At 44.3% G+C, this 26852-nt stretch overlaps 1 protein-coding gene across 2 annotated transcripts in view; it reads right to left on the bottom strand.

The window, feature by feature from the left end:
- TAFA1 (TAFA chemokine like family member 1) overlaps positions 1-26852 on the bottom strand; it is a 280600-nt gene that overhangs the window by 37240 nt on the left and 216508 nt on the right. For both annotated transcript variants that reach the window (XM_068154321.1, XM_068154322.1), the window contains exon 3: positions 25851-25991. In XM_068154321.1, coding sequence (XP_068010422.1) covers positions 25851-25991 — 141 coding nt within the window. The remainder of the gene's footprint in view (positions 1-25850; positions 25992-26852) is intronic.

Raw genomic sequence — 26852 nt, 5'->3', positions numbered from 1 at the left:
TAGGTAATGGAAAGAGTGTTCAAAGAGGTGTAAAAATAGTCATAGCACTGAGATATTGATTTATAAGGAACTGGTTTTAGATTACAGCAGAATAAGCAATACTTAAATTTAGCAGCAGGGGAAAAAAATAAAGAAGTATCTAAAATATTATTATAGAGGGAAATATGAGATACAAGGAGTAACAAGCAGGCTGGGGAGCAGAGCAAGATGTATCATCAGCTCAGGGAATCATAGAAGAGAGTACAGCACATCAGCCTGACAGTAGACCTTGGTGAAGGCAATTGATTATGTTAGCATTTTGCAGGCAGGGAAAACAAGAGAGATCAGCAACTTGCCCAAACAAGCTTGTAGAAGAATCAAGAGGGAAAATCAAGACCAAGGCTATGGTCTTCATTCCCACTGGCTGTAACATTGCATTTCCTTGGAAAAGGAAATTATATTGAAAGTTACTGGCCTGAGAATATGCCCCTGAAGACACTCTGTGTGTGCATGACCAGAGATAGGAACAGAGGCTGGGTGAGATCCTGCAGGGCAGTGGTGTGTCTACAACACCAGTGTAAGCACAAAGACCAAAGAGGCAGGTAAATCAAAACAGATTGTGTCACTAAATCATGTTTCTTTCTGGAAGGGAGGAAGATTACTCAAGACAGGACCAAAAGTGAGTCTTTGATGAAATGCTTAAGTGGCCACACTTGAACTGCAAATTATTTGCATCAACTAGAGGATGAAACAGTAGTTTTCCATTATGCTGCAGGAAATAGCAGCTTGCTAAATAACTCTTTTAACTTTCCTCTAGCACCTATTGATTACATCCAATAGAAATTAAGAGTAGAAGGCAATTATGTTCAAAATTTAATGGTGTTCTGCTCCTGTTAATTTACTGCTTGACCTGATCAATACTTCACACTGGATAACAATCTATTCCACCAAGGCTTGGTTGGCATTGTCCCTTCCACTAAAATTATAATGATGACAAACAACCAAATTTTAAGCAAATAATACATAAAAACCCAATAAAATAGCACATCAAATAATTAAGAATTGGATTATTCACTGCAGTGGTGAAAACAACAGCTTACAATGAAATTGACTTTCACCACACAGAGCTTGAGCTCTGTCAAAATGTTAGAAAAGGTACAACCTCTGCCTCACAGAGCCCTCTGGAAATTGAAATCTCAAACAAGTTTTAAACATCTCACATACACAGCAGTGAAAAAAAAAACCACCAACACCCAACCAACAAAAACAGCACCCTTAATGTAGAGGGCAAAACTGAAGTAGGAAATTAAAGATCAATGCTAGTAAAAGAAACAATATTGTGCTGTAGTCTGTTTTCTTTGTACTTAATAGGTCAGGCTTTAGGTGAATAAATGCAGTATAGGTTTTATGTATAACAAACTCCATCAAAACCTAGGAGCTGTGAGATGGAATGGAATGGAATGGAATGAAATGGAATGGAATGGAATGGAATGGAATGGAATGGAATGGAATGGAATGGAATGGAATGGAATGGGATGGGATGGAATGGGATGGAACAGGTTGGAAAAAACCTTTGAGATCATCGAGTCCAACCTATCACCCAACACTATCTAATCAACTAAACCATGGCACCAAGCACCCCATCCAGTCTCTTCCTAAACACCTCCAGTGATGGTGACTCCACCACCTCCCTGGGCAGAACATTCCAATGGATAATCACTCTTTTCTTCCTAACATCCAGCCTAACCCTCCCCTGGTGCAGCTTGAGACTGTGTCCTCTCGTTCTGGTGCTGGTTGCCTGAGAAAAGAGACCAACCCCCACCTCTCTACAACCTCTCTTCAGGTAGTTGTAGACAGTAATAAGGTCTCCACCAAGCCTAACAACCCCAGCTCCCTCAGCTGCTCCTCGTAGGCCTTGTAGAGGACAATCCAGGTGTGGACAGTGACCAGCAGTTCAGTATGTGTCAAGCAATGGAACATTTCTCCAGAGAGGTCTCTCCTTCTGGGAGCAGAATCACCCCATGACTCTCTTTCCCCACGTGTGCCAATCTGCACAGGGCCATGCCTATGCAACTGGCTCAGTTTCATCACTTCTCCCCCCTCCAAAATTCAACAGTCAGCATAAAGTCACAACAAAATATGATGAGGTTTTCTGAAAATATCCTCTTCACTGATCAGCTGCATCCCCACCAGCACTCACTGTGCAGCCAGCACACCATTAATCACTGTGAAACATTTTCATTTATTTTGACACCAAAGAGAAATTGGATGGGAGAGTGGGTTTGGATGGGAATGGAAAGCAGGCTGTAGGAATAATTCCTTTTACCTTAGGGGTTGTCCAGACTGAGTGTAGAACAGGACCCTGTGGGTCTTCCTCCCCTCTGCCCCCCATGCTACATGTTTCTATCTCCTCCTTCACAGGCACAGTAACAGTGATCTGTATATCTTTCATCTTTTTAGTTACTGCAGGGTCTTTCAGGTTTCAGAGCAAGAAACAAAATTCCAAATGTTTGAGGTTATTTACTGTATTCAGTATTACCTAACACAGCAGGTCTGCTCACCCTCTGTAGTGTAACCTCTCCTCACTCCTGTCTTGCCTACAACCCAATTTTTCATAGTTGTTTTTTTTTTCCACTACATGAAACCTCTGCTCCTGCCCTCATTGGATGCCTGCCTTGTTTTGCAGCATAAACTAGTAGATGGTGGTTCCTTGTTAGACTTTGGAGTGCAAGTATAGCCCTCTTGGTTACTGCAGAACCCCTGGCAAGAATCTCTTGACATCCATGGTGCTGTTTTCTTAGTGAAAACAAATACAAATAGAAATAACCCTGCAGTAATTCCAGGCACCTGTCATTTTTAGCTACAAAATGTGGTAGGAAGCAGCAGCATCTACATTCTCTGACATATTGTAGTATGCCATGGAGTGAGCAAATACAAGGGTAGACATGACCAAAATACAGTGTACAAGCAGGACACTACATTAATGTAGCTGATTTATATTCCACAGAAAGCTACATTTAGAAGACCTCATATTTCAGGAAAAGCCAGCAGAAGAAGTGCATGATCCATACCCTGAGCAGAGGAGTGCTACAGTAAGCCTTGCCCATGATTCTGCTCAAAACCTGTGGACTCAGCAGAGACAGGAAAGGCTCTGCCTGGTCCTTCTGCTTCTTCAGAGATCTGCCAGCACTGCCAATGCTCCTGGAACTGTTCTCCAGGTCTATCTACAACTGTTAGACAGTCACATTTAGGAAGAGAAGATAAAAAATAAATCAAAATAACTAAGAATCAAAGAAACAACAACAAGGATAAGAGGAAATGACCTCAAGTTGTGCCAGAAGGAGTTTAGACCAGATATTAGAGAAACTTTCTTTACTGGAAGAGTGGTCAGACACTGGAACAAGCTGCTGGAGGTGGGGTCACCATCCCTGGAGGTGTTAAAAAAAATGCATAAACATGGCATTTTGGGTCATGATTTAGTGGTTATGGCAGTGCTGCGTTGACAGTTGGACTCAATTGCCTTAGAAGTCTTTTCCAACCTTAATGATTCCCTGACTGTAATAAAAATGCAGCAAAATTCAGAGAAATGCAATTAGTATTTCCTAATGGCATAGGTATCTACCAAAATACTAGAGCTGACACTCACAATGGTAGAGAAGGTACAGTGTAAGAGGCCATTCAGATCCAGGTGATCCTTACAGGACTTCTACTAATGATGCACTGTTGGAATTGAAAGGGCACATTTATCGCTTTGCATCTTCAGCAGCAGTCAGTAATAGAGCCCTGTGAGTTACATTTGCCTCTTATCTCATACTATGTAAAGCAGAACCCAGCAAATGCTTCACAGTTAGCATTTTCTTTGCTGTAGGAATGCATTTGGTGTCCATGAACAATCTGTTAGCTCTGTGTGTTGATAACACTTTGGTTATTTTAAAACTGTTTGGTGAAAGAGTTTAGAAAGAGGACAGTTTGCTCTCCAGCTACTGTGGTAGTATTTCAGGCATGCACTGCTGAGAGTTTATTAGCTGGGTTGAAATCCTTCAGTCTAAACCACAGCTGAGTTATTCCTGTTACTCTACTTCCTCACAGGTCATCATCTGTACGGATTAGACACGAGACCTGGAGGTTGTTTAAAAATATGAATTTCTATTGCTTTAATAGTAATCCAATAATAAATGATTCTAATCCTCTTTTCTTTTCAAATGCCAGACTACTTTTCTTTATGAATATAGACAGGGAAGGGGGGAAAAAACCCTAATTAAAGAAGGTTAAATCAGCAGGGCAGAAGCTCCTTACGGAGTGTACTATATAAAAGCATTCACAGGCAGGGTTATTTCTATAATATGTTGATTTTAACAGACTGCAATATTTTTGCTATTTTTTGCCCCAGACTTCCCTATTGCATCATATTCAGGGTAGCCTTTTTCACACCTTCTACTGACCTTTATGGAACTGGCTTTCTTGCCTCTGTAAACCAGGGGCAGGGGGAAAAACCCCATCACGCTCAGTTCAGGCTTCTCCTGCTACAAGTAGCAAAGCAGCCTCACAATTTACCTTCTAACTCCCCAGGAACAGCCAAAACAGCCTGAAGGTGTGAATTGCCCACAGCTGCTCCCCACCAGGAGCCTCCAAGGACACGGTCCCATCAAATAAGAGCTGGAGTCTCTCATGCAGGGTTCATGCCTAATCAGAGCTAGTGATTTTGGAAACCGGCACAGAGCAGTGGGAGGCTGCCAACACCAACTTCCTAAAGGTTAATACTTACAACTACATTTTGGCTGATATTTTCAAAGCTGCCTAGAGGGAATGGATGCCCAGTCCCCATTAATTTTAATAGGAACTGGGCAGGCACAGTCCTTGTGAGGCTCTGCCTATTTCAGCCTATTACTGTTGGTGCCATAAGGTGTGCTGTTGCGGGAGGCTGATTGCCTGCTGGGAGCACTGGAGCTAATGCAGCTCCTAGATTTTGGCTTTCAAAATGGATTATGCAAAAGGCATGAAGAGTGTGGCCATGCTTACCATAAATAATGAGTTTTAAATGAAAGTGGTTCACAAGGAAAGGGTCTAACCCAAAGCTTGTTATAACTGAGTGTTCCCGAGTATTTCAGAAGTGTATTGATTCAATACAGCAATCATTTGCAGGAGTTTCACTAAAGGCTTTTGCAGAAGGAATAGAATAGAATAGAATAGAATAGAATAGAATAGAATAGAATAGAATAGAATAGAATAGAATAGACTGGAAAAAAACATTGAGATCATCCAGTCCAACCTATCATCCAACACCATCTAGTCAACTAAACCATGGCACCAAGCAACCCATCCTGTCTCTTCCTAAACACCTCCAGTGATGGTGACTCCACCACCTCCCTGGGCAGTCCATTCCAATGGCTAATCACTCTTTCTGGGCAGAATTTCTTCCTAACATCCAGCCTAAACCTCCCCTGTCACAGCTTGAGACTGTGTCCTCTCGTTCTGGTGCTGGTTGCCTGGGAGAAGAGACCAAACCCCACCTGTCTACAATCTCCCTTCAGGTAGTTGTAGATGGCAACAAGGTCTCCTCTGAGCCTCCTCTTCTTCAGGCTAAGCAATCCCAGCTCCCTCAGCCTCTCCTCATAGGGCTTGTGCTCCAAACCCCTCACCAGCTTTGTTGACCTTCTCTGGACACATTCCAGCAACTCAATATCTTTCCTAAACTGAGGGGCCCAGAACTGGACACAGGACTCGAGGTGTGGCCTAATCACTGCTGCTGAGTACAGGGGCACAATGACTTCCCTGCTCCTGCTGGCCACACTATTCCTGGTACAGGCTGCATTCACAGAAACACAGAATGCAGGGGGTTGGAAGGCACCTCAGAAGTCACCTAGTCCAACCCCCCCTGTCAAAGCATAAGTTTCTAACCTGGTTTGTCAAATTACTGTATCAGCTTTCATAAGGTTTTCAGTGACAATAACCACAGATCTACAGTATGCAATCACACTTTAATTTTAGGAAATTCAAACCCTCCCCCATTCATTTGATTTTCCAAACCTGACTGCACACAACATGATTAGACCACATCCACTGCAATCACAGCTCACTTCAGATCAGAGTTTCCATCCTGCTGTGTTCTAATGAGCAAACTCAGCTGGGAAATCTGCAAACTCAAACCGAGGTGTTCTGCTAGAATCCCCACTTGTGGGCACCATGGGCCATCTGGAGAATGCAGACCAGGTACAAAGCTACAATTTACTTAATTTGTGTTTGCAAATGCTAGGTTTTTGCAGTGACCACACAGAACTCACAGGCACTGCTTCAGAGGGGCAGTAGAAAGGGATTCTGCAACACTCCCTCATTATTGCTCATCCAGGGAAGTCCAGCACTGCTGTCTCCAACAAATAGAATAGATTATATATATATATATATGTCAATATTTACAATAGAGAATGAATTGGTTCCACTGCTTAAAGTGATTTATCAGCATGATGTTGCAAACAAATGGATTTGGAAAAAAAAACTAATATATCAATACTGGCCAACCAAACAATAATAATAATAATAAAAAGAACAGTATCAAATAAAGTTAAACTTTCCCCTTTATCTGCTTGGCAATTTTATTCTCCCTTCTTTTATTAAGGAATTCACAACATTTTTGGTTTAAAAAATTGCATTTCCAAAACTATTACACACAACCCTCCAAGACTTCACCTTTTCAGTTGGGATGAAATGCAGCTGCCTGAGAACTAATGTGGTTTATTTGCTGTGAGATTATAGGATAGGTTAGGATAGGATAGGATAGGATAGGATAGGATAGGATAGGATAGGATAGGATAGGATAGGATAGGATAGGATAGGATAGGATAAACCAGGTTGGAAAAGACCTCAAAGATCATCAAGTCCAACACTATCTAATCAACTAAACCATGGCACCCAGCACCCCATCCAGTCTCTTCCTAAACACCTCCAGTGATGGTGACTCTACCACCTCCCTGGGCAGTCCATACCAATGGCCAATCACTCTTTCTGTGAAGAACTTCTTCCTAACATCCAGCCTAAACCTCCCCTGGTGCAGCTTGAGACTGTGTCCTCTTGTTCTGGTGCTGAGGACACAGTCTCAAGCTGTTTTTTTGGCCAGATTGAATCAATTCATGAAGAATTAAAGACAAAACATATATGCAGTTTGCTGTGTCTCTAACAGATGAATGAATTCTTATGAGTCTGCTCTACAGCACTTTTTCTTGACTTATATCAGTCTGTGGTCCACCCATTGTTCACCTGCATGCTACAATGCTATTTGAGCAAATACAACTCATTTCTTGCCTTTTATGGGTGCGGCAAAACCCACTAGAAGTCTTCAAAACTAGGTGGCATGATTCTTAGGCAGCTGTTGCCACCCTCTTCTGTAGAATTAGGACTGCTCTTCTAATGATAGAGTGTCCATATTTAACCCCACTGCTGGTCTTTTAGCCATTTTTTTTTTTTTATTCCTGGTGCCCATGCACTGATCTGACAGGAAAATTCATACTCAGAGTCCCAGAATCACAGAAACATTCAGGTTGGAAAGGATCCACCAAGTCCAACCACTGACTCTACAAGTTTCACCCCTAAACCATATCCCCAAGCTCCACATCCAAACGACCTATAAACACATCCAGGGCTGGCAACTCAACCACCTCCCTGGGCAGCACATTCCAATGCTTGACCACTCTTGTCCTGAAAAGTTTTTTCCTAATATCCACTATAAACCTACCCAGTCACAGCTTGAGGCTGCTCCCTCTTATTCTATCACCTGTGAGAAGAGACCAGCACCAGCCTCTGTCACAATGTCGTTTCAGGTAGCTGCAGAAATCAATGAGGTCCCCTTTGTTCTCTGCAGTGCTCTTTACAGCTCTCCTCTCTCAAGGGAGGCTGTCCATTCTCACAAGCAACCAAAGCCTTCCTCCACATCTGGGCCCAAAAGTTAATTCCCTTTTTTTTTTTTGTTTCTGAAGCGGAGTGGCCAGACCTGCACATCCATCCCAGGAAAGGATCTGTCATTGCACTGGAGAGAAACATTACACTTCTCCAGCTCTGCCACAAATTTCTCACCTGAGATTCCCTGCCTGACATTCAGATGAACCAAATTCATCACAATATGTGGACAAACAAGAGAAATGAATAGCACTGATGCGGTAATGAGGCCAGGCCTTTGCCACCAAGCTGGATCCCAGAGGAAACATAACCTGTCAAAAACCATATGGATTTTCTCCTTCACTGCTTCATTCCTGAGCTCTGTGATTCAAAGCAGTGGTCATTCTCTTTTCCCCCACCCTCTTCAAAGCAATAGGGATCTGTGTCCCTGGATAATGATCTCACAGAATCACCAAGGTTGGAAGAGACCTCAAAGATCATCAAGTCCAACCTGTCACCACAGACCTCAAGACTAAACCATGGCACCAAGTGCCATCTCCAATCCCCCCTTGAACACCTCCAGGGATGGTGACTCCACCACCTCCCTGGGCAGCACATTCCAATGGCTAATGACTTTCTCAGTGAACAACTTTCTCCTCACCTCCAGCCTAAACTTCCCCTGGCACAACTTGAGACTGTGTCCTCTTGTTCTGGTGCTGGTTGCCTGGGATAAGAGACCAACCCCCTCCTGGCTACAACCTCCTTTCAGGCTAAACATCTCAGCTCCCTCAGCCTCTCCTCACAGGGCTTGTGCTCGAGGCCTCTCCCCAGCCTTGCTGCCCTTCTCTGGACACGTTCAAGTGTTCATTACACTAATGGGCTTTGGGTGGTTTGGTTTTTTATTTAAAAGGGATTACAGGTGCTCTTGTTTTAAAATGTGTTCATCCAGCTAGCAATTTTCAAGAGGAGGAAAGGAGATTTCCAAAGGAAGTAAGAGTTCATCTGGAATTTGCATAACTATATCATACACAACTGTATTTGATGGTATTTGGTGGAGGGGTCTGAAATAAAATGAGAGGGCATTTTGTAATAATAATGCCAATACAGAAATATGTTTCCTGCTCTCATTTGAGTTAATGGGAGATTTGTCATTGTCCTCAGTTAGGACACTGTCATTTCCTTCTCATTTTCATTCCTGAGTGATGGTTTGTGCTGATGTTTCACCTTGCTGTTTGTGAGTTCTGGGTGCATTAGGAAGGTAGGAAAAAATAAATGTCTTGACCATGCACATGCATCTTCAAAACTCTGCTGTATGCTTGCTGCCTGGGAATTGTAATCAAAAGAAAATGATTACACAAGAGCACATATTAAAAGCAATCCATCTGCCTGCAGAATAGGTTTTAGCTACTAATGACAGAGGGCAGAATGCTTAAATTGTAGAGCAGAGCTCCTTTCCCCACTGCTGTCTTCTCCATGATATTTTCAAAAGGGAGAGGCAGCACTGTTTAACTATTATTGAATTTTGCCATACTACATCAGCACTTGTGCTTGCTTCACTTTGAGCAGTTCTTGTAGTAAACTGAATGATCTATGGAAATACTGAACTCTCCTAGAGGAATAATGCTTTCTTTTGAGTTACTGGGTGAGTAAACTTCTTTCTGTCACCTATATATAGAGACCTGTTCCAGGTTATGCACATGCTGAATAGCACCCTTCCTCAGCACAAAGCCTAAGGTTTGAAATAAATCCCTCACTTGCAATGTATTTCATCCCTAAATGTAAGGCAATGTTAATGCATGAAAATCACCCCAAACAGACTGACAGACTGCTAAGGGGTTTGGGGCCTACAGCTACCTGGTTGCATTCTGAAAGGAGGAACTGGAAATGTGTCTGTGATCAATTGTATGGATAACCATTTCTCTGAAGTCAATTAAACACTTGTTGCTTTGTCTGCCTCTAGTTGCAGTTGCCAGATTAATTCATGTAGTTCAACACAACAGATAATCCTGGTACTACGTTAGTGGCTCTTATTTGAACTCAATGCATCAGCAAAAGGGCTAACAATGTCTACCCTTCCTACAAAGACCTGGCCATTGTCTCTTTAAAATTTCAGCGTGTAATAACTTCAGGTTCTCATCTCTAAATTTAAAGAGAACACACTATGTAGCAGCAGCTTTCATTTTTGTGTAGTCATCCACTTCTTTTGTGTTCAAATCCTAATCCTACAAGCCACATTAAAGCCTTCTGAACGTGCTTCATGTTTACAGATAGAAGGTAGATTTGAAGGAAAAGAAGAAAAGACTTAATGCTCTGCAGTACTCTGATCACGTATTTTCTGTACTGTATGAGAGTCACCTGGAGACAAGCAGCATTTCACGGCACTGCTGCACTGAAAATGCAGTATGCAGAAAAGATGTGTGACAGGAGTTCATGCAGCATTAGCCATGCAGTAATGTGGTGTTTCCTGGCAGGGACTGACTCTCACCTGAATTACTGCAAAGATGTGGAGTAAGGGGAGACAGCACTGAGGCTAACCTGATCTTAACGATTCTCTAAGCTCCTCTTGGCCGCCAGCTGAAAGCTGCTCCTATATACTCCCTGCAGACTGTGAGCAAGGACTAATAGCTAGTCACCATTCTGCTAGTTTCCTTAAACTCCACAAACCATGTCCTCATTTGGCACAAACTAGCAGGTCTCTGGATTTCAAGAGCCAGTTTACACCATCTGAAAATCTGTCTCTGGGTGTCAGACTGCTTTCTGAATGCAATGGCAGTGCTGTGCTTGGGCTGCACACGCGTGCTTTGCCATGCAAGGCACAGATAAACCCAGGGCTTAAGGCACAGTGTAAAGTTTTAAAGCTTTTACTCCTGAGACCCCATATCCTGTATTGGCTGGCAAGATACTCCACACACATGTTGTAAATGATAGCAAAGCTCTTGCTGCCTTGCTACAGTAACACGGGGCATATAAACAGCAGAATCCACACCTTGCAGACAGATATGAATACAGGAAGTGTTTTACACACAAGTGCCTCCTTGATATGACACCAAGTTAGGAGCAGATGTTAGTCAGTTAGAGGGTGGAAAGGCTCTGCAGAGGGACCTCGACCGACTGGACAGATGGGCAGAGTCCAATGGGATGGCATTCAACAAGTCCAAGTGCCGAGTGCTGCACTTTGGCTACGGCAATCCCATGCAGAGCTGTAGGCTGGGGTCGGAGTGGCTGGAGAGCTCCCAAACAGAGAGGGACCTGGGGGTGCTGATCGACAGCCACCTGAATATGAGCCTGCAGTGTGCCCAGGTGGCCAGGAGGGCCAATGGCATCCTGGCCTGCATTAGGAATAGTGTGGCCAGCAGGAGCAGGGAAGTCATTGTGCTCCTGTGCTCTGCTTAGGTTAGGCCACACCTTGAGTACTGTGTCCAGTTCTGGGCCCCTCAGTTTAAGAAGGACATCGAAACACTTGAACGTGTCCAGAGAAGGGCAACAAGGCTGGTGAGAGGCCTTGAACACAAGCCCTATGAGGAGAGGCTGAGGGAGCTGGGATTGTTTAGCCTGGAGAAGAGGAGGCTCAGGGGAGACCTTCTTGCTGTCTACAACTACCTGAGGGGTGGTTGTAGCCGGGAAGGGGTTGGTCTCTTCTCCCAGGCAACCAGCACCAGAACAAGAGGACACAGTCTCAAGCTGCGCCAGGGGAGGTTTAGACTCGAGGTGAGGAGGAAGTTCTTCACCGAGAGAGTCATTCGTCATTGGAATGGGTTGCCCAGGGAGGTGGTTGAGTCATCGACCCTGGAGGCGCTCAAGAGGAGATTGGACGTGGCACTTGGTGCCATGGTCTAGTCATGGGGTCTGTGTTGATAGGTTGGACTCGATGATCCTCGAGGTCCTTTCCAACCTAAGTTATACTGTGATACTGTGATACTGTGAAATTCTTACTCTCCTGACCTACTTCTGTGTTACCACCCAAGCAAAGCTTTTTGGCTCTGACACACCCCTGCTCACCCCAGCTTTTTCCATCTACTTCCTGACGTTTGGAAACCTCACCCTCAACACTGCTGGATGCTGGCTTCTTCTGAGAGGAGACTCCCTTACCATTGCTGAAGCCTTTTTTTGCCCCTATAAGAGAGCTGGCCTACAAGAAAGCTGGGAAGGGACTTTTTGCAAGAGCTTGTAGTAATTGGATATGAAGTAGTGGATTTAATACTGAGGAGAGTAGATTTAGACTGGATAATAGAAAAAAATTCTTTACAGTGAGGGTGGTGAGACACTGGAACAGGTTGCCCAGGGAGGTTGTGGATGCCCACTCCCTGGAGGTGTTCAAGGCCAAGTGAAGTGAGACCTTGAGCAACCTGATTCAGCAGGTGTCCCTGCCCATGGCAGCGGGTTGGAACTAGATGATCTTTAAGGTTCCTTCCAACCCAAACCATTCTATGATCTACCATCTATAGATCTGCAGATAGGTCATGGGGAGCTGATGTCCTTCTGGTGTATTCAGAGCTCACTAAGGTAGATCTGTACGTACAAAAGCTGCAAACCCCCCTTCCCTTGGCAGCATGCCCAATCCTTGTGCTACCTCAATTCATGGGGCTCACCTGCATGGTCCTGCCTGTGGCTGCATCCCTGCAAGGGAATTTTCTCCAAGCTCTCTTTTCCCACCCAGTTTATGCTTCTTTTTACCTCTAGTGCCTGGCACACCAGCATGCCTGGCAGACCTCCGTGCCTGCATTCCCTGCCTCCAAACCCCCTTACCATGCTGTTTCCAGTGCTGTGATTAACACTTAATGCTTCCTATAAGAGGAGAAAACTCCTACTGTTTTTCCATTTAGCCTCTAGCAGGCTTATTGCAAGTATTTTAGAGAAAGGTTACTTTCCCCTGTATGGAGGTGAAGTAATTATACGTTCCTGTATGTGTTGGCCCTGCTATGCAGCTGTGCCATTCTCTAATTTCACCATAAAGCTGCTGTTTGTGCACCTTGGTTGGCTGCAAGGGCTCTGCTCCCTCTGTGTCGGCACTGAAACCTGTCAGCTGGAGCCTGGAAAAATGACCACCCCTCACGCAGACAGAGATAGTGCCATGACTTATGGGTTTTTTCCCCCCTCTTAAAAAGAAAAGGAAAATGTTTTTCCTGTGGAAATTGGGATACAAGTGAGCTGTCTGCACTTCATCAGGCTGGATTAGTCAGCTGTTCTATGGGCTTGATATTAAAAAGGGTGGTTGCTTTGCTACACAGGAAACCACAATGTCAATTGGAAAAGAAAGAAGTGTAAGACATAGGTGGGGAGATGAAATATAGCTGAGATGAAGATGTACTCACATAAACTCACAGTCAGATGATCTCATTAGCTGCACCATCTTCACACCAGAAAGACACGATCATCAGTCTACCTCTCCCTAATGCCCGGCGGGTGTTCGCAAGCAGCACAAACAACGCAGCCCTCACCCAGCAATGGGGAAGCACCTGACTTGGCAGCCCTTGCTGCTGACTTTGGCCTGGCTTGGCTGGAAATTCGACCCTTGAATATCCTCCCTCTGTGTACCTTGATCACTGGAAACATACAGACGTCTCCAAAAAGCGCGGCAGGAGGAGTTTACAGCATTTGCATAGATATAAATATACATCTGTATACACACACACAGATACAAATACACTTCTGTATACACACACACTGATGTATCATAGAAGGGTTTGGGTTGGAAGGGACCTTTCAAGGTCATCTAGTGTCCAGAGAAGGTCAACAAAGCTGGGGAGGGGTTTGGAGCACAGGCCCTAGACAGGCTGAGGGAGCTGGGGTTGCTTAGCCTGGAGAAGAGGAGGCTCAGAGGAGACCTTGTTGCTGTCTACAATTATCTGAAGGGAGGTTGTAGCCAGGTGGGGGTTGGTCTCTTCTCCCAGGCAACCAGGACCAGAACAAGAGGACACAGTCTCAAGCTGCACCAGGGGAGGTTTAGGCTGGATGTTAGGAAGAAGTTCATCATAGAAAGAGTGACTGGCCATTGTAACAGGCTGCCCAGGCAGGTGGTGGAGACACCATCACTGGAGGTGTTTAGGAAGAGACAGGATGGGGTGCTTGGTGCCATGGTCTAGTTGATTAGATGGTGTTGGATGATAGGTTGGACATGATGATCTCAAAGGTCTCTTCCAACCTGGTTTACTCTATTCTGTAGTCCAACTCCCCTCCATTAAGCAGAGACATCTCAGAGCCCTGCCCAGTTTGACCTGAAACATTTTCAGGGGTGTGATATCTGCCACCTATCTGGGCAGCCTCAGCTTCTGTTTCACCACCCTCACTGTAAAAAATGTCTTCCTTATATCTAGTCTAAACATGTCTAAATTCCTTCCAATCTAGGGCATTCTATGACTGTAAACTTGTTCAGGGAGAAGGCCTCTCTGCTCTCCCCAGGTTACTCATGGATGGTCTGGGTTGAGGAGATGATAGCATGCTCTGACACAAAAGCAGGGTCAGGCAAACACCTCCCCTTCACTCTACTCAGCCTCTGCCCAGCAGATCAGAAGGCAAACTGGTAATGAGAGCTTCTCAGAAAATGGACTAATTATTCTGCATTACCACTGCCAGTTTTGCTTTAGCTCCCCCTGAAGTCATCACCTCTCAGGATTTGGCTGCAATGTCAGGGCAGCTACAAGGGGGTTTCATGAAGATGTTTTTATGGACAAAAGCAAAGTCTTAAAAGATTCTAGCACACAGTTAGGCTTCTCTCTCTTCCTCTCCTCTTGTTAATAGTGCAGGTACTATGCTGTGAATTATTTCTTTTCTTATTTTTTGAGCTTACTAAATGGGTGTCAGTGGGGAGCATAGAGACAGTTTTTTCCTCCTTGCAAATGAAGTAATTATGAATTCACCAAATAAAAAAGAAACAAAACCATGAGTCTCCCGTTCAGTTCCAGTGGTGCTGCAGAAGGACAGAGCTATAGATTTTCCTAGGAGTGTGGAATAATTCACCAAGCCTGCTCGTTATTCATATAGACAGTGCGTTAATAATAATAGGGGACCCTGAGATCTCTTCTTATCTAGGGCGAAGCACAGCTAGAAGGATGAGAAGCTGACTCCTTGGGTTTCAGACAGCATTCCCCTCCCCCCCCCCCCTTCTTCAAGAAATAAGAATTGATTGAATGTATTTTCAGAGTGGGAAAAAAAAAAGAGGCTTTCTGGTGATACCACCTAAAGTACACATTAGATAAATAGAAAACTATTGGCTTTGTGGCTGTGAACAGTTTTCACTTGATGTAAGTGCTGATAGATACAGGATTGTATCTAACAAAGCATTTACTAAGGACCTGACCCAAAGTCAATAGGAGTCTTTCATTTGACTCTACAGGCTTGAATCTTGCACTGGATCCAGGAGGTTTCTGTATTTCCTCTTCCCAGCTCTTAGCTGGTGTCAGCTCAGGAAGCACAGGTGCTGTGGAAGGACAGCACCTACTCAAGGGCCCATGAAGGGAGAAGCTACACCTCTCTACTGCAGGAATACAGTGCTCTTGAATTACGAATACTCAGTCTACAGTAGAATACAGAATACAATTAACCAGGTTGGAAACGCCCTTTGAGATCATTCAGTCCAACCTATCACCCAACACCATCTAATCAACTAAACCATGGCACTGAGTGCCTCATCCAGGCTCTTTTTAAAAACTTCCAGTGATGGTGACTCCACCACTTACCTGGGCAACACATTCCAATGGCAAATTCCTCTTTCTGTAAAGAACAGCTTCCTAACATCCAGCCTAAACCTCCCCTGGCACAGCTTGAGACTGTGTCCTCTTGTTCTGGTTAGGGCTTGTGCTCCAATCCCCTCCCCAGCTTTGTTGCCTTTCTCTGGACACATTCCAGCAAGTCAATATCTTTCCTAAACTGAGGGGCCCAGAAGTGGACACAGGACTCAAGGTGTGGCCTAGCCAGTGCTGAGTACAGGGGCACAATGACTTCCCTGCTCCTGCTGGCTACACTATTCCTGATGCATCCCAGGATGCCATTGGCCTTCTTGGCCACCTGGGCACAATGCTGGCTCGTGTTAAGTTGGCTGTCAACCAGTACCCCCAGTAGGCCTCTTATCAACAATTTACAAATACAATAAATGAGCTCATGTCAACAGCGTGGCTGCTCTTACTGTCTGCCCAAGAAATAACATGGAGGTATGACCTTTGTATTTGCAGGGCCTGGCTGAGAGAAAGGAGAAGAAATGCTAACAAAGAGAACATGCTGACGAATGCTGTCTTTCCCTCATGGAAATATAAGGATGGGCAGCACCAGAGGCATGACTGAAGAGCTGTGAAGTACAATGCCCAAAGAGGTATTAAAAGTCACAGGGCTCCCAACAGTCATTGAGACTTCTGTTTAGTTTGTTAATGTTGTCCTGACAAAGTCTGATGTAAATTCACAGGGCCACATGGTGGCTAGTGATGGATAATCCTCAAGCTAATAGAAATCTGAAGTATGTACAAGCACATTAATAACTTATATATTACAGAATGATTTGAAACTTGACATGATCCAAAGCCTCTCTGGGAGAAAGGGAAACATTGGATTAATTCCATTTTATTGTTCTGCATCAGTGAGTTATTTCTCCTTTCCCCTGATGCACGACTAGTATAAAACAGGACAACAGCGGACTATGGAGAGGTAAACACTAGTCTGGCCACCTGAAATCTAATGCTTCAGACAACATGGAATCACACCAACACCATCTCATTTCCTATAAGCACTGGCAACATGCACAACCTGCATGAAGTCCCTTTGTGACTGATTTCAAAAGCCAGTGCAGGTGCTTCCCTGTTATTCCATACTCTGTGGTCCAACACATTCCCCAGAAAATTGTGCCAGAAATATTGAGGTTGCCTCTGAAAGAGCGTAAAAAAGACTGGGAGAAGATTGAGGAAAGGGGCACAGAAGAAAATTAAGCATTAAAATATCTGTCTCTGAGAGCATCAATGACTGTAGCACAGTAAACCGGTTTGGATGAATGTATTATGCATTATTCAAGGGCCCCAAAGAACACACAGACATAAACACCTACTGACTGTACAGCATGGGTCGATACCACTGTAAATTATAAGGTACAAACCACATTCTTCACAGTATGAAAGTGACAGCATTAAAATTATAAGTATCTTGTATTCCTATTACATTTTTATAGCAATTACATGGAGTATTAGGACTGAGGGAATCTTATCAGAGCTTTTCTGGTAGCATTTATTCAGTAACCCCATGGGCTTACTCACCCACTGTTGCCACCTCCTTCACACTGGCTGTTTGTGACCAGTCCTCTTTACTGATATCCTGGAAGGAATAATTTGCAGCTGCTGCAAAGTGCAGTGGAAAGCAAAAGTGTGTATCCTTACAGGGAATGGGAAATTTCCAAAGAGGATTTTCACATGCTTTCACTTAGACTGTAGAAGAGATGGGGACTCTCATGTCCAAGTGAACATTCATGTTGTTTATATGGAGTACTAAAATGAATTGCTTAAAAAAACAAACTCAAACAACAAACTAAAACAGAAAAAGGTAAGTGAAGTGGCCACAAGACTACTTTGCTACTGGAACCAACCAAAGAGAATTGCAAGCCATGTACAGACAAGCCATAAAGAACCAGAAACCCCCAAAGACAGGTGAATTAATTCAGGGCTGTCACTTGCTCAGTCATCCTCTCTAGCTCACATAGCCAACATTATTAAAGCCCCAGAGGAAAATCTTAGCATATTCAGAAAGGTGACATCAATTTTGCATGAAGATTAGGTCAATGAAGAATGAGAAGTGGACATTACAGTCCTGACCTGAATATGACAGTGTTGATATAACCTTTACATTTGCTACTGTCACAGCAATTTTGAAGTTATGATGCCACAATCTGGTACAGTCACCTAACCTGGAGTGGTCTGCAGCCATTTGTTTGAAGAAAGTGTCTCCAGTGTTGTGAAAAAAAAGCAAAAGCAAGTGGCTTTTAGGGAAGCAGTGTGAATGCAAATCCCTCAATAACATTTAAATGTTTTGAGAACATGCTGAGTATGTCTCAAAAAGGTTAAATAGCAATTTTAAAGGCATTGAAAAGTCATGTTTTGTCATCAGGGTTTCACTGTGCTCAATTCATTTTATACCAAGGGAGACAGAGCACAAAAAGAAAGTTCTGATAAAGTAATAAACAAGATTAAGAATGCCTCCATGTCAAACTTGAACAACAGAAGAAATCTTGGTCCCAATTTAATGTAGAAGATCTACAGGGAGCAGTAAAAAATTCTTTAGAAGGTGAGTATTTATTCTTATTATTTATTCTTCTTCTTTGTTTTAGCAGATTCTTTGTGGCTTTATGTGGAATAAAAGAAAATTAAAGCAAAACTACTAAAATTTTGAAGTGACTGACAAATTATTCATAGAGGTGAATTTATTCACTAAAGGATGCTGGTTTGATACCTGAAAGGACAATTGCCATTTGCCAACTGACCCTACCAGGAGGTGTTGCTGTAAAGAAGATGAGGACATTGCTGGGAACATCTCTCTCAGATAACAACAATATGAAAAGAAGATATCACTTAACAAAGGAGTAAAACCTCAGTCCACAGGACAAATGCTATCAGCCGTATGACAGCTAGCAAGGGGACAAATGTCAACTGTTTTGTGTTGGGGCTTTCAGCAACCTGATCTAGAGGAAGGTGCTGCTGTCCATGGTAGGAGTGTTGGAACTAAATGACCTTTAATGCCCCTTCCATCCCAAACGACTCTGTGATTGTTTTGGCACCTGAGTGCCTCATAAGCCCAAAGACTCTACTGCAGAAGAAAGAAAATTCATGGGCTTCTGAAACAAGGAAGACAAGCTGTTCATAAGGAGAGTGGAGAGGAGGCATGAATTCCAAAGCATGGCTAAGAAACCTTTGCAGAAACAGCCTGCACATAACAAGAAAATGAGAGACAGCAGTTCTATCACAGGGTGACACTTGAGGGGTCTGAATGCTACTCTGAGCCACAAATTCCAGCCTTTTGCTGGACCTGGCTGTTTCTGAGGTGTGTAGACAAATTGGTAAGTCAGGAGTTGCTCTGGTACCTTCAGAGAACCTATGCATGTGCTGTGTCCAGCAGCATCACCTAGGAGGAGAGTAGGAATAATCAGAGCTGCACAAGTCCCCTGTGCTTGGGAGGCAGAGGGCTAGGGACACCCTGGACATGCTCAGCATTGCTTTCCTCAGAAAAACACACTGTCTCAAGCTGCCTTAACACAAATGAAGTAACCCCAGACTTTGAGGCTTGCTTTGGAGAGGTATTTGGGCAAATGGAGAAAATAATAACAGCTGTGACAGCTGAACAGACTGATGCCCATGGTATGTGCTACTGCCAGGTGGGATGCAAAATATATAGTAGGGAAGGAAGGAAGCATTCAAAACCATCCTTTAGGAGGGGAAAAAAAAAAAAAAAAGAAGACCTTGAAGTAGAGGAAATCATGAAAATAAATGTGCAACACAAGAGGCAAAGAAACAGAAACTGGCATCTCTGTTTCATGACAAGATTTGGGTTTTGTTTTGCTCTCACTGTTGCTACTACATTATTCATCTGGTGACTGAGGCAGGTTTTAGGACAGTGTCTACAAAATGAGCAGCAAGGAATAATTTATAACATCTGAGGCTGCCACAGCCTGGCCTCACTATATTTTTTTCATGATGAGGCTCCAAAGAAAAAGTTTGCTAGACTTGGCAGGAAGTGATGCTTGGGAATACATGGCAACTTCCCATCCTTCATACTACAAACAACACATCCTCAGCCTGAATATGTGAGCCCTGCATACATGAGAGTCCTATGTACTACATACCCATGGTAAGATCTCACAAGATGACAAAAGGACTGCTTATCACCCCTGAAATTTATTAGACAGGTTAAGCTGACTCCTACATCATATTATATTCTCTTTTAAACAGAAAGGAAAAAAAGGCAGCTGTACACACAGTGCCACCTATGCAGCCCAGTTGTGTCCTGGAATAATGGATGGCAAGGGTGGAAGACAATACAACCTCTCCTCCGGATACAAACCCAAACTGTCAAAGCATCAGCTTTCATGAGCTATTTTCTGATGAAACTGGACTAAGAAACACCAAAATCTTGCTTCTGATCCCATTAATTCACACTACGGCCAATGGTACAAACAGGAAAAGACTAAGTTCAGCTTACTTAACACACAACTAAATAGCCATTGGCTGGAGACATCTCAAGGCAGCAATCAGCCACAGATGGGAGTCCAACATGGGATCTCCCAGTCACTGTCATCTCTCAAAGGTGATCAGACTGTATATTGCTGTACCTGAGCACCTGTGGATATTGAATTGATGGACATAAGCAAACTTTCTTGGTGACAGATCATGGTTTGAAATTGTATTAAACACTGCCCTGTTTTAATAGAATAGAACAGAATAGAATAGAATAGAATAGAATAGAATAGAATAGAATAGAATAGACCAGACCAGACCAGACCAGACCAGACCAGACCAGGTTGGAAGAGACCTTCAAGATCATTGAGTCCAACCCATCATCCAACACCACCTAATCAACTAAACCATGCAACCAAGCACCCTATCAAGTCTCCTCCTAAACACTTCCAATGATGGTGATAGTCTTAATCATTTCAATATGGTTGGGAAAGAAGGGAAAAAGTTGTAGATGACCTTTTGAAATGTCCTCATGTACAAAAGAAACAGCAAATCCCAAATCTTTCCCTGAGCTGAAGTACTGACGTCAATGGAAGTCCCAAGGGAAGTCTTGGGAGTTTGCCTCAGCAAGAACAGACACACTAAATAGGTCAAAGTTTTGACTTAAAACAGGTCAGTATGCCAAGAGTCACAAAGCAAAGTCTGGGATAAAACAAAGGCCAAAGAAAATGCCCCTTCTATTAGTTTTTATGAGCAGCACATTGAGCTTTTGAACCGATCACCAGCCATCTACAAAAGAAGCCATGGGCTGACTAGCACAACTAAACTTGAAAGCAGGAGACATTCCTTTGTAGTTCACATCTGCTGGCTTTGAAGTCACTGTGAGTCTTACCAGTGACTTCAATGGGACCTGGCTTTGCACTTTTATATTAGCCATTGTTTTATCCTTACTCCTTTCAAAATTCCAGACAATAACATTTCTTTTTATTGTAATCCTGACAGAGCAATTAGGCTCCAGTCCACACCTGCACCCAATCTTTTTTTTCCTTAACAGGGCATTCTTTGAGCTTCTCTTCTTTGAGCACACTTATGAGAACTGAATTAACGGTGTCTGTCTGTTCTACCCTGTGCCTCTGATTTTCATGACCTGCTGAAGAACATGAAACTCTTCAAGGCTTGTAAAGATGATCTCTGGTTAAGACCAGCTGTTGGTTTCACCTATGGTTTTATGAGTGTGCTTAACAGAAAGAGAAGCTTCTTTTTGTCGGGGTAATTAAACAATAACAGAATGAAAGGATGTGGATTAAAGTATAGTCATTCACAGCAGCATTCATAGGCATGAATTCAGAAGCTCAGTTTCATTCTCAGTGTAGCAAGCTATGAAAGACTGCCTCACAATTCAAAATTCTGAAAGTTAAAACATTTTCTTTCTATCTTCAATATACAAAACAAATATGTACACACCACCAATATCTGTTGAGAAAACATGAGGTTCTCATCCCTTCAAGGCAATTCCAGTCTCTCATCTTTTTTTGCTGTTGAATGCGCAAATCCCAGAGCTTTGTCTACAGAATCCTTGAGACCACAACACCCACCAATACTTCTGTCTAGCTCTGGGTGACAACTGGACCTGTCCCAGCCTCCTTGTTAGTGCCTTTACAGCATATGACTGAGGAAGGGTACCCAGAAGAAACTGCTTTTCCCAGCTTTTGCTCTCAGAGCTCTTCACTCTCACTCATACTGAGGGAAGCTGAACGCCAAAAAAGAGACCCAAGGGCAGAAATATCGAGTGCTTCCAAACCCTGCAGCTACACCACCAGCCCTGGAAGTCCAGTCATGAGAAAGATAAGGAGAGCGCAGGGCAGAGCCCAACTTGACTGTAGCCAAAATGAGCCCTGGCTCTACTAACCGCCTTTGGGCTATGGGGTGGTGTAACCAATGGCACCAGGCATTTGCCGTAAAGAAGAGCAAGGAATTTTCACTCTGTTTCACAAAGCTGCTGCACAGAGGGATTCTGCAACACAGAGCAGCTTGTTTGGGAACAGTAACTAATGGGATTAGTACCACTTACTCCTTGCCTTCTTATGCCATTTATATTTTGCTAAGTATTTCCTAGATGCATCTCTGTCCCTGGTTGCTGCATGGTTTCATTCTGCAGCGGAGGCAGGGGAGCCCCAGAGAGGAATATACCCTGTGGAGCCAGACCTGGTATGAAATCCAGACACAAATAATATGGTGTTTTCCCTTCAGCAAACAAAATCCCCATGACAAGGAAGAGCATCAGTGATTTCTGAAGACAAAGATTTTCTCCTAGCTTTCTGTAATGTTTGTTGCAGGACAAGACCACAGGATTCATTTATTTACCTTTCTTTGCCACTGACTTTCTAAATGACTAAATAAATCAAAATGAATGTCTGTTGTCCTCTGAAATATTTATGAATCAAAACTAATGTGGCACTGGAGGGGGGCTCTGTGAAATGATGCCAGGGATATATTACCCAGCTCACAGAAACACAGAACCACAGAATGTTAGGGGTTGGAAGGGACACACTATTACTTAAAAGGAAACTCTACAGGAAGTGGAGGGAAGGACAGGTAGAACAGGGGGAATACAAGGAAGCTGCCCGAGCAGCAAGAGTCCTGGTCAGGAAAGCCAAAGCAGAGTTTGAGTTGAATCTAGCCAGGGAGGTTAAAGGGAATACTAAGAACTTTTACAGGTATATTAATGGGAAGAAGAAGACTAGGGAAGGTGTGGGCCCCCTCAGAAAGGAAAATGGTGACATGGTCACATGTGATGAGGAAAAGGCTGAGGTACTTAATAACTTCTTTACCTCAGTCTTCACTGCAAGGGCCTCTAGCCACACTCCTGATGTTATGGAAGTCATAGCCAGGGACGGGGAGGAAGAACTGCCCATTGTAAGTGAAGATCAGGTTCGTGATCATCTGAAGAACCTGAAAGTGTTCAAGTCCATGGGACCCGACGGGTTACACCCACGGGTGCTGAGAGAACTGGCAGATGAGGTTGCTAAACCCCTCTCTATCATATTTCAAAAGTCCTGGCAGTCTGGTGAAGTCCCCACAGACTGGAAAAGGGGAAACATTGCCCCCATCTTCAAAAAGGGCAAGAAGGAGGAACCAGGGAACTACAGGCCAGTCAGTCTCACCTCTGTGCCTGGAAAGATCATGGAACAGATCCTCCTGGAGTCACTACTCGCTCAAAAGAATAGTGAAGAGGTGATTGGGAACAGTCAGCATGGCTTTGCCAAGGGCAAATCCTGCCTGACCAACCTGGTGGCCTTCTATGAGCAGGTGACAAAATTAATAGATGAGGGGCGAGCAACTGATGTCGTTTACCTGGACCTGAGCAAAGCCTTTGACACTGTCCCACACCACATCCTGGTCTCCAAACTGGTGACACATGGGTTTGATGGGTGGACCACTAGATGGATAAGGAACTGGCTTGATGGCTGCACCCAAAGAGTGGCTGTCAATGGCTCCATGTCCCAGTGGAGGCCAGTGACAAGTGGAGTCCCTCAGGGATCAGTCCTGGGACCTGTCTTGTTCAACATCTTTGTGGGGGACATGGACAGTGGCATTGAGTGCACCCTCAGCAAGTTTGCTGATGACACCAAGCTGTGTGGTGCAGCAGACACGCTGGAGGGAAGGGAGGCCATCCAGAGGGACCTTGACAGGCTGGAGAGGTGGGCACAGGCCAACCTCATGAAGTTCAATAAGAGCAAGTGCAGGGTCCTGCATCTGGGTCGAGGCAATCCCAGGCACAAATACAGGCTGGGCAGTGACTGGCTGGAGGGTAGCCCTGAGGAGAGAGATTTGGGGGTGCTGGTGGACAAAAAGCTCAACATGAGCTCTCAGTGTGCACTTGCAGCCCGCAAAGCCAGTCAGATCCTGGGCTGCATCAGGAGAAGTGTGGCTAGCAGGTCGAGGGAGGTGATTCTCCCCCTCTACTCAGCCCTGGTGAGACCCCACCTGGAGTACTGTGTCCAGTTCTGGAGCCCCTATTACAAGAGGGATGTGGAGGTGCTGGAACATGTCCAGAGAAGGGCCACGAGGATGATCAGAGGGCTGGAGTACCTCTCCTATGAGGACAGACTGAAGGAGTTGGGGCTGTACAATCTGCAGAAGAGAAGGCTCTGAGGAGACCTAATTGTCGCCTTCCAGTATCTGAAGGGGGCCTACAGGAAGGCTGAGGAAGGACTTCTCAGGATATCAGGTAGTGATAGGACTAGGGGGAATGGAATGAAGCTGGAGGTGGGGAGATTCAGGCTGGATGTGAGGAGGAGGTTCTTCCCCATGAGAGTGGTGAAACCCTGGAATGGGTTGTCCAGGGAGGTGGTCGAGGCCCCGTCCCTGGAGGTGTTTAAGAGCAGGCTGGATGAGGCTCTGGCCAGCCTGATCCAGTGTGGGGTGTCCCTGCCCATGGCATGGGGGTTGGAACTAGATGATCCTTGTGGTCCCTTCCAACCCTGAATGAAACTATGAAACTATGAAACTATGAAACTATGAAACCTCGAAAAATCATCCAGTCCAACCTCCTTGCCTGAGCAGGATCACCAAGAGCAGGTCACACAGGAACTCATCCAGGTGGGTTTTGAACATCCCCAGAGAAGCAGACTCTACAACTCCCCTGGGCAGCCTGTTACAGTGCTCTGTCACCCTCACAGTGAAAATATTTTTCCTCATATTTCCATGGAACTTCCTATGCCTCTACTTCCACCTATTGCCCCTTGTCCTGTCATTAGGCATCACAAAGAAGAGCCTGACTCCATCCTCTCAGGACCCACCCTTTACATCTTTATAAACATGAACAAGATCACCTTTCAGTCTCCTCTTCTCCAAGCTGAAAAGCCCCAGCTCCTACAGGCTCTCCTTGTAAGGAAGATGTTACACTCTCTTAATCATTTTTGTGGCTCTGCTCTGGACTCTTTCAAGCAGTTCCCTGAGGTCCTTCTTAAACTGAGGGGGCCAGAACTAGACACAATATTCCAGATGCATCCTCAGCAGGACAGACTAGAGGGGGAGAAGAACCTCTCTCAACATACTCACCACAGCCCTTCTAATACATACCAGAATGGAATTAGCCTTCTTGGCCACACGAGCACATTGCTGGCTCATGGCCAGCCTTCCATCCACTAGGACCCCCAGGTCCCTTTCCCTTTCACTGCTCTCTAACAGGTCAGTCCCCAAGCTGTACTGCCCCATGGGGTTGTTCTTTCCCAGGTGCAAGACTCTACACTTGCCCTTGCTGAATTTCATTAAAATTCTCCCTGCTCAACTCTCCAGCCTAAGTCTTGCTGAATGGCAGTGCAGCCTTCCATAGTGCCAGCCACTTCACCCAGTTCTGTGTTGCCAGCAAACTTGCTGACAGTGCACTCTGTTCCCTCAGCCAGGTTGTTGATGAATAGTACTGGTCCCAGTTCTGACCCCTGAGGGACTCCAGAGGATACAGACCTCCAACTAGATTCTGTCCTATGGACTACAACTCTCTGACTCCTTTCATTTAACCAGTTCACACTCAACTCACCACCTGTTCATCCAGACCACACTTCCTCATTTTAGCTGCAAGGATGCTGTGGGCTGGATCCTGCCACTCAATCTGTTATACTTCTCTGCATGCTTGTACTGAATGCTATACTTACATTTTTGGGGCACATTTTAACATGACCCATGTGCACAGAACCATGCACTAAAGTAGCAGGCAAGGTGGTGGAAATGTATGCTTATGCCTATGGATTTTTCTGTTTTGTTAAATAGAGAGCACAACAAAGCTCCTATGCACAATCTATAGACATAAGGCTATTTACTGAATGGTACACAAACAGAGACATAGATGCAGGAGGAGCTACTTGCCATCAACACAGGAAGGTCTGTTTCTCGTAGTCCCAGCCACTTTCCCAGGTAGACAGGAGCATTTTACTGTTTGTGATCTTTCCTCAATTCGATTCTTATTACAGCATCTGTGTGCTGCTATAACTTCACACGTTCCTCCTTCTGGCAAACAAAACAAAACAAAACAAAAAGAAAGAAAAAGAAAGAAAAAGAAAAAGAGAATATTGACACTCTGATTAGGAAGAGCAGCAGTGGCTAATCAAAGCACCCAGGCGTGCTCCTGTCTGTGTCTCTGCCTGGCTTCTATACAGGTGGGATTACAATGTTATTTCTCCCATTATGCATGCTCCTGCCTAAGCCAGGTGCTGCTGTACTGCAGTTTTAATAGGAAATGCAGATAAATGTCCCTCTAAGGCAGAGATAGCTTGCAAATCTTGTATTAGAAGCTTCTCTGACATCAGCAGAATTTTTTGCTTAAAAATGACTGTGTCAAGGTCTGGGCCTGAAGAAACCTAAGTAACATACTATGGTAAATGTGCAACAACTGCTGGCTGATTTTATGCTTGCAATATTGGAGACCTCTTCCCTCAAATATAATCTCCTAACAGGAGAGGGGCTAAGGGAATCCAACTAGAAACAAGCTTTTGCTCTAAGTATTTGATTTTATGCCAGTACCTTGCCCTTAACAGATGACAATCAGCCTCTGCAAAGTACAGGATGGTCCAACAGCACTTCCCTTTGCTGCCCCACTCACTCAATTGGCAGTTTTAAGGGCAGGAAAGATTCCCACAGTGTGCAGGATAACCAGGCTTCATTTGTCTCCCCTCTGATTGTTCTTTATGAAAATTTGCAATAGTTTGATTAGGTGGAGAACACAAAGGAGTGATAGATAGCTGATGGCTTAAGGTTTATGAATACTTGGTGTTTGTGACATATGCTATGAACAGAAGTGACATGTCAAGTGTGTCATTCCCATTCACCTTAGCAGCATAGTGCAAGGAGATGAGACTCCACAGTGGGCTA

Source organism: Melanerpes formicivorus, unplaced genomic scaffold (assembly GCF_026170545.1).
Source record: "Melanerpes formicivorus ecotype bairdi unplaced genomic scaffold, bMelFor1.0.p_v2 SCAF_28, whole genome shotgun sequence".
In the NCBI taxonomy this organism is placed as follows: domain Eukaryota; kingdom Metazoa; phylum Chordata; class Aves; order Piciformes; family Picidae; genus Melanerpes; species Melanerpes formicivorus.
This window is presented reverse-complemented; position numbering and strand designations above follow the sequence as displayed.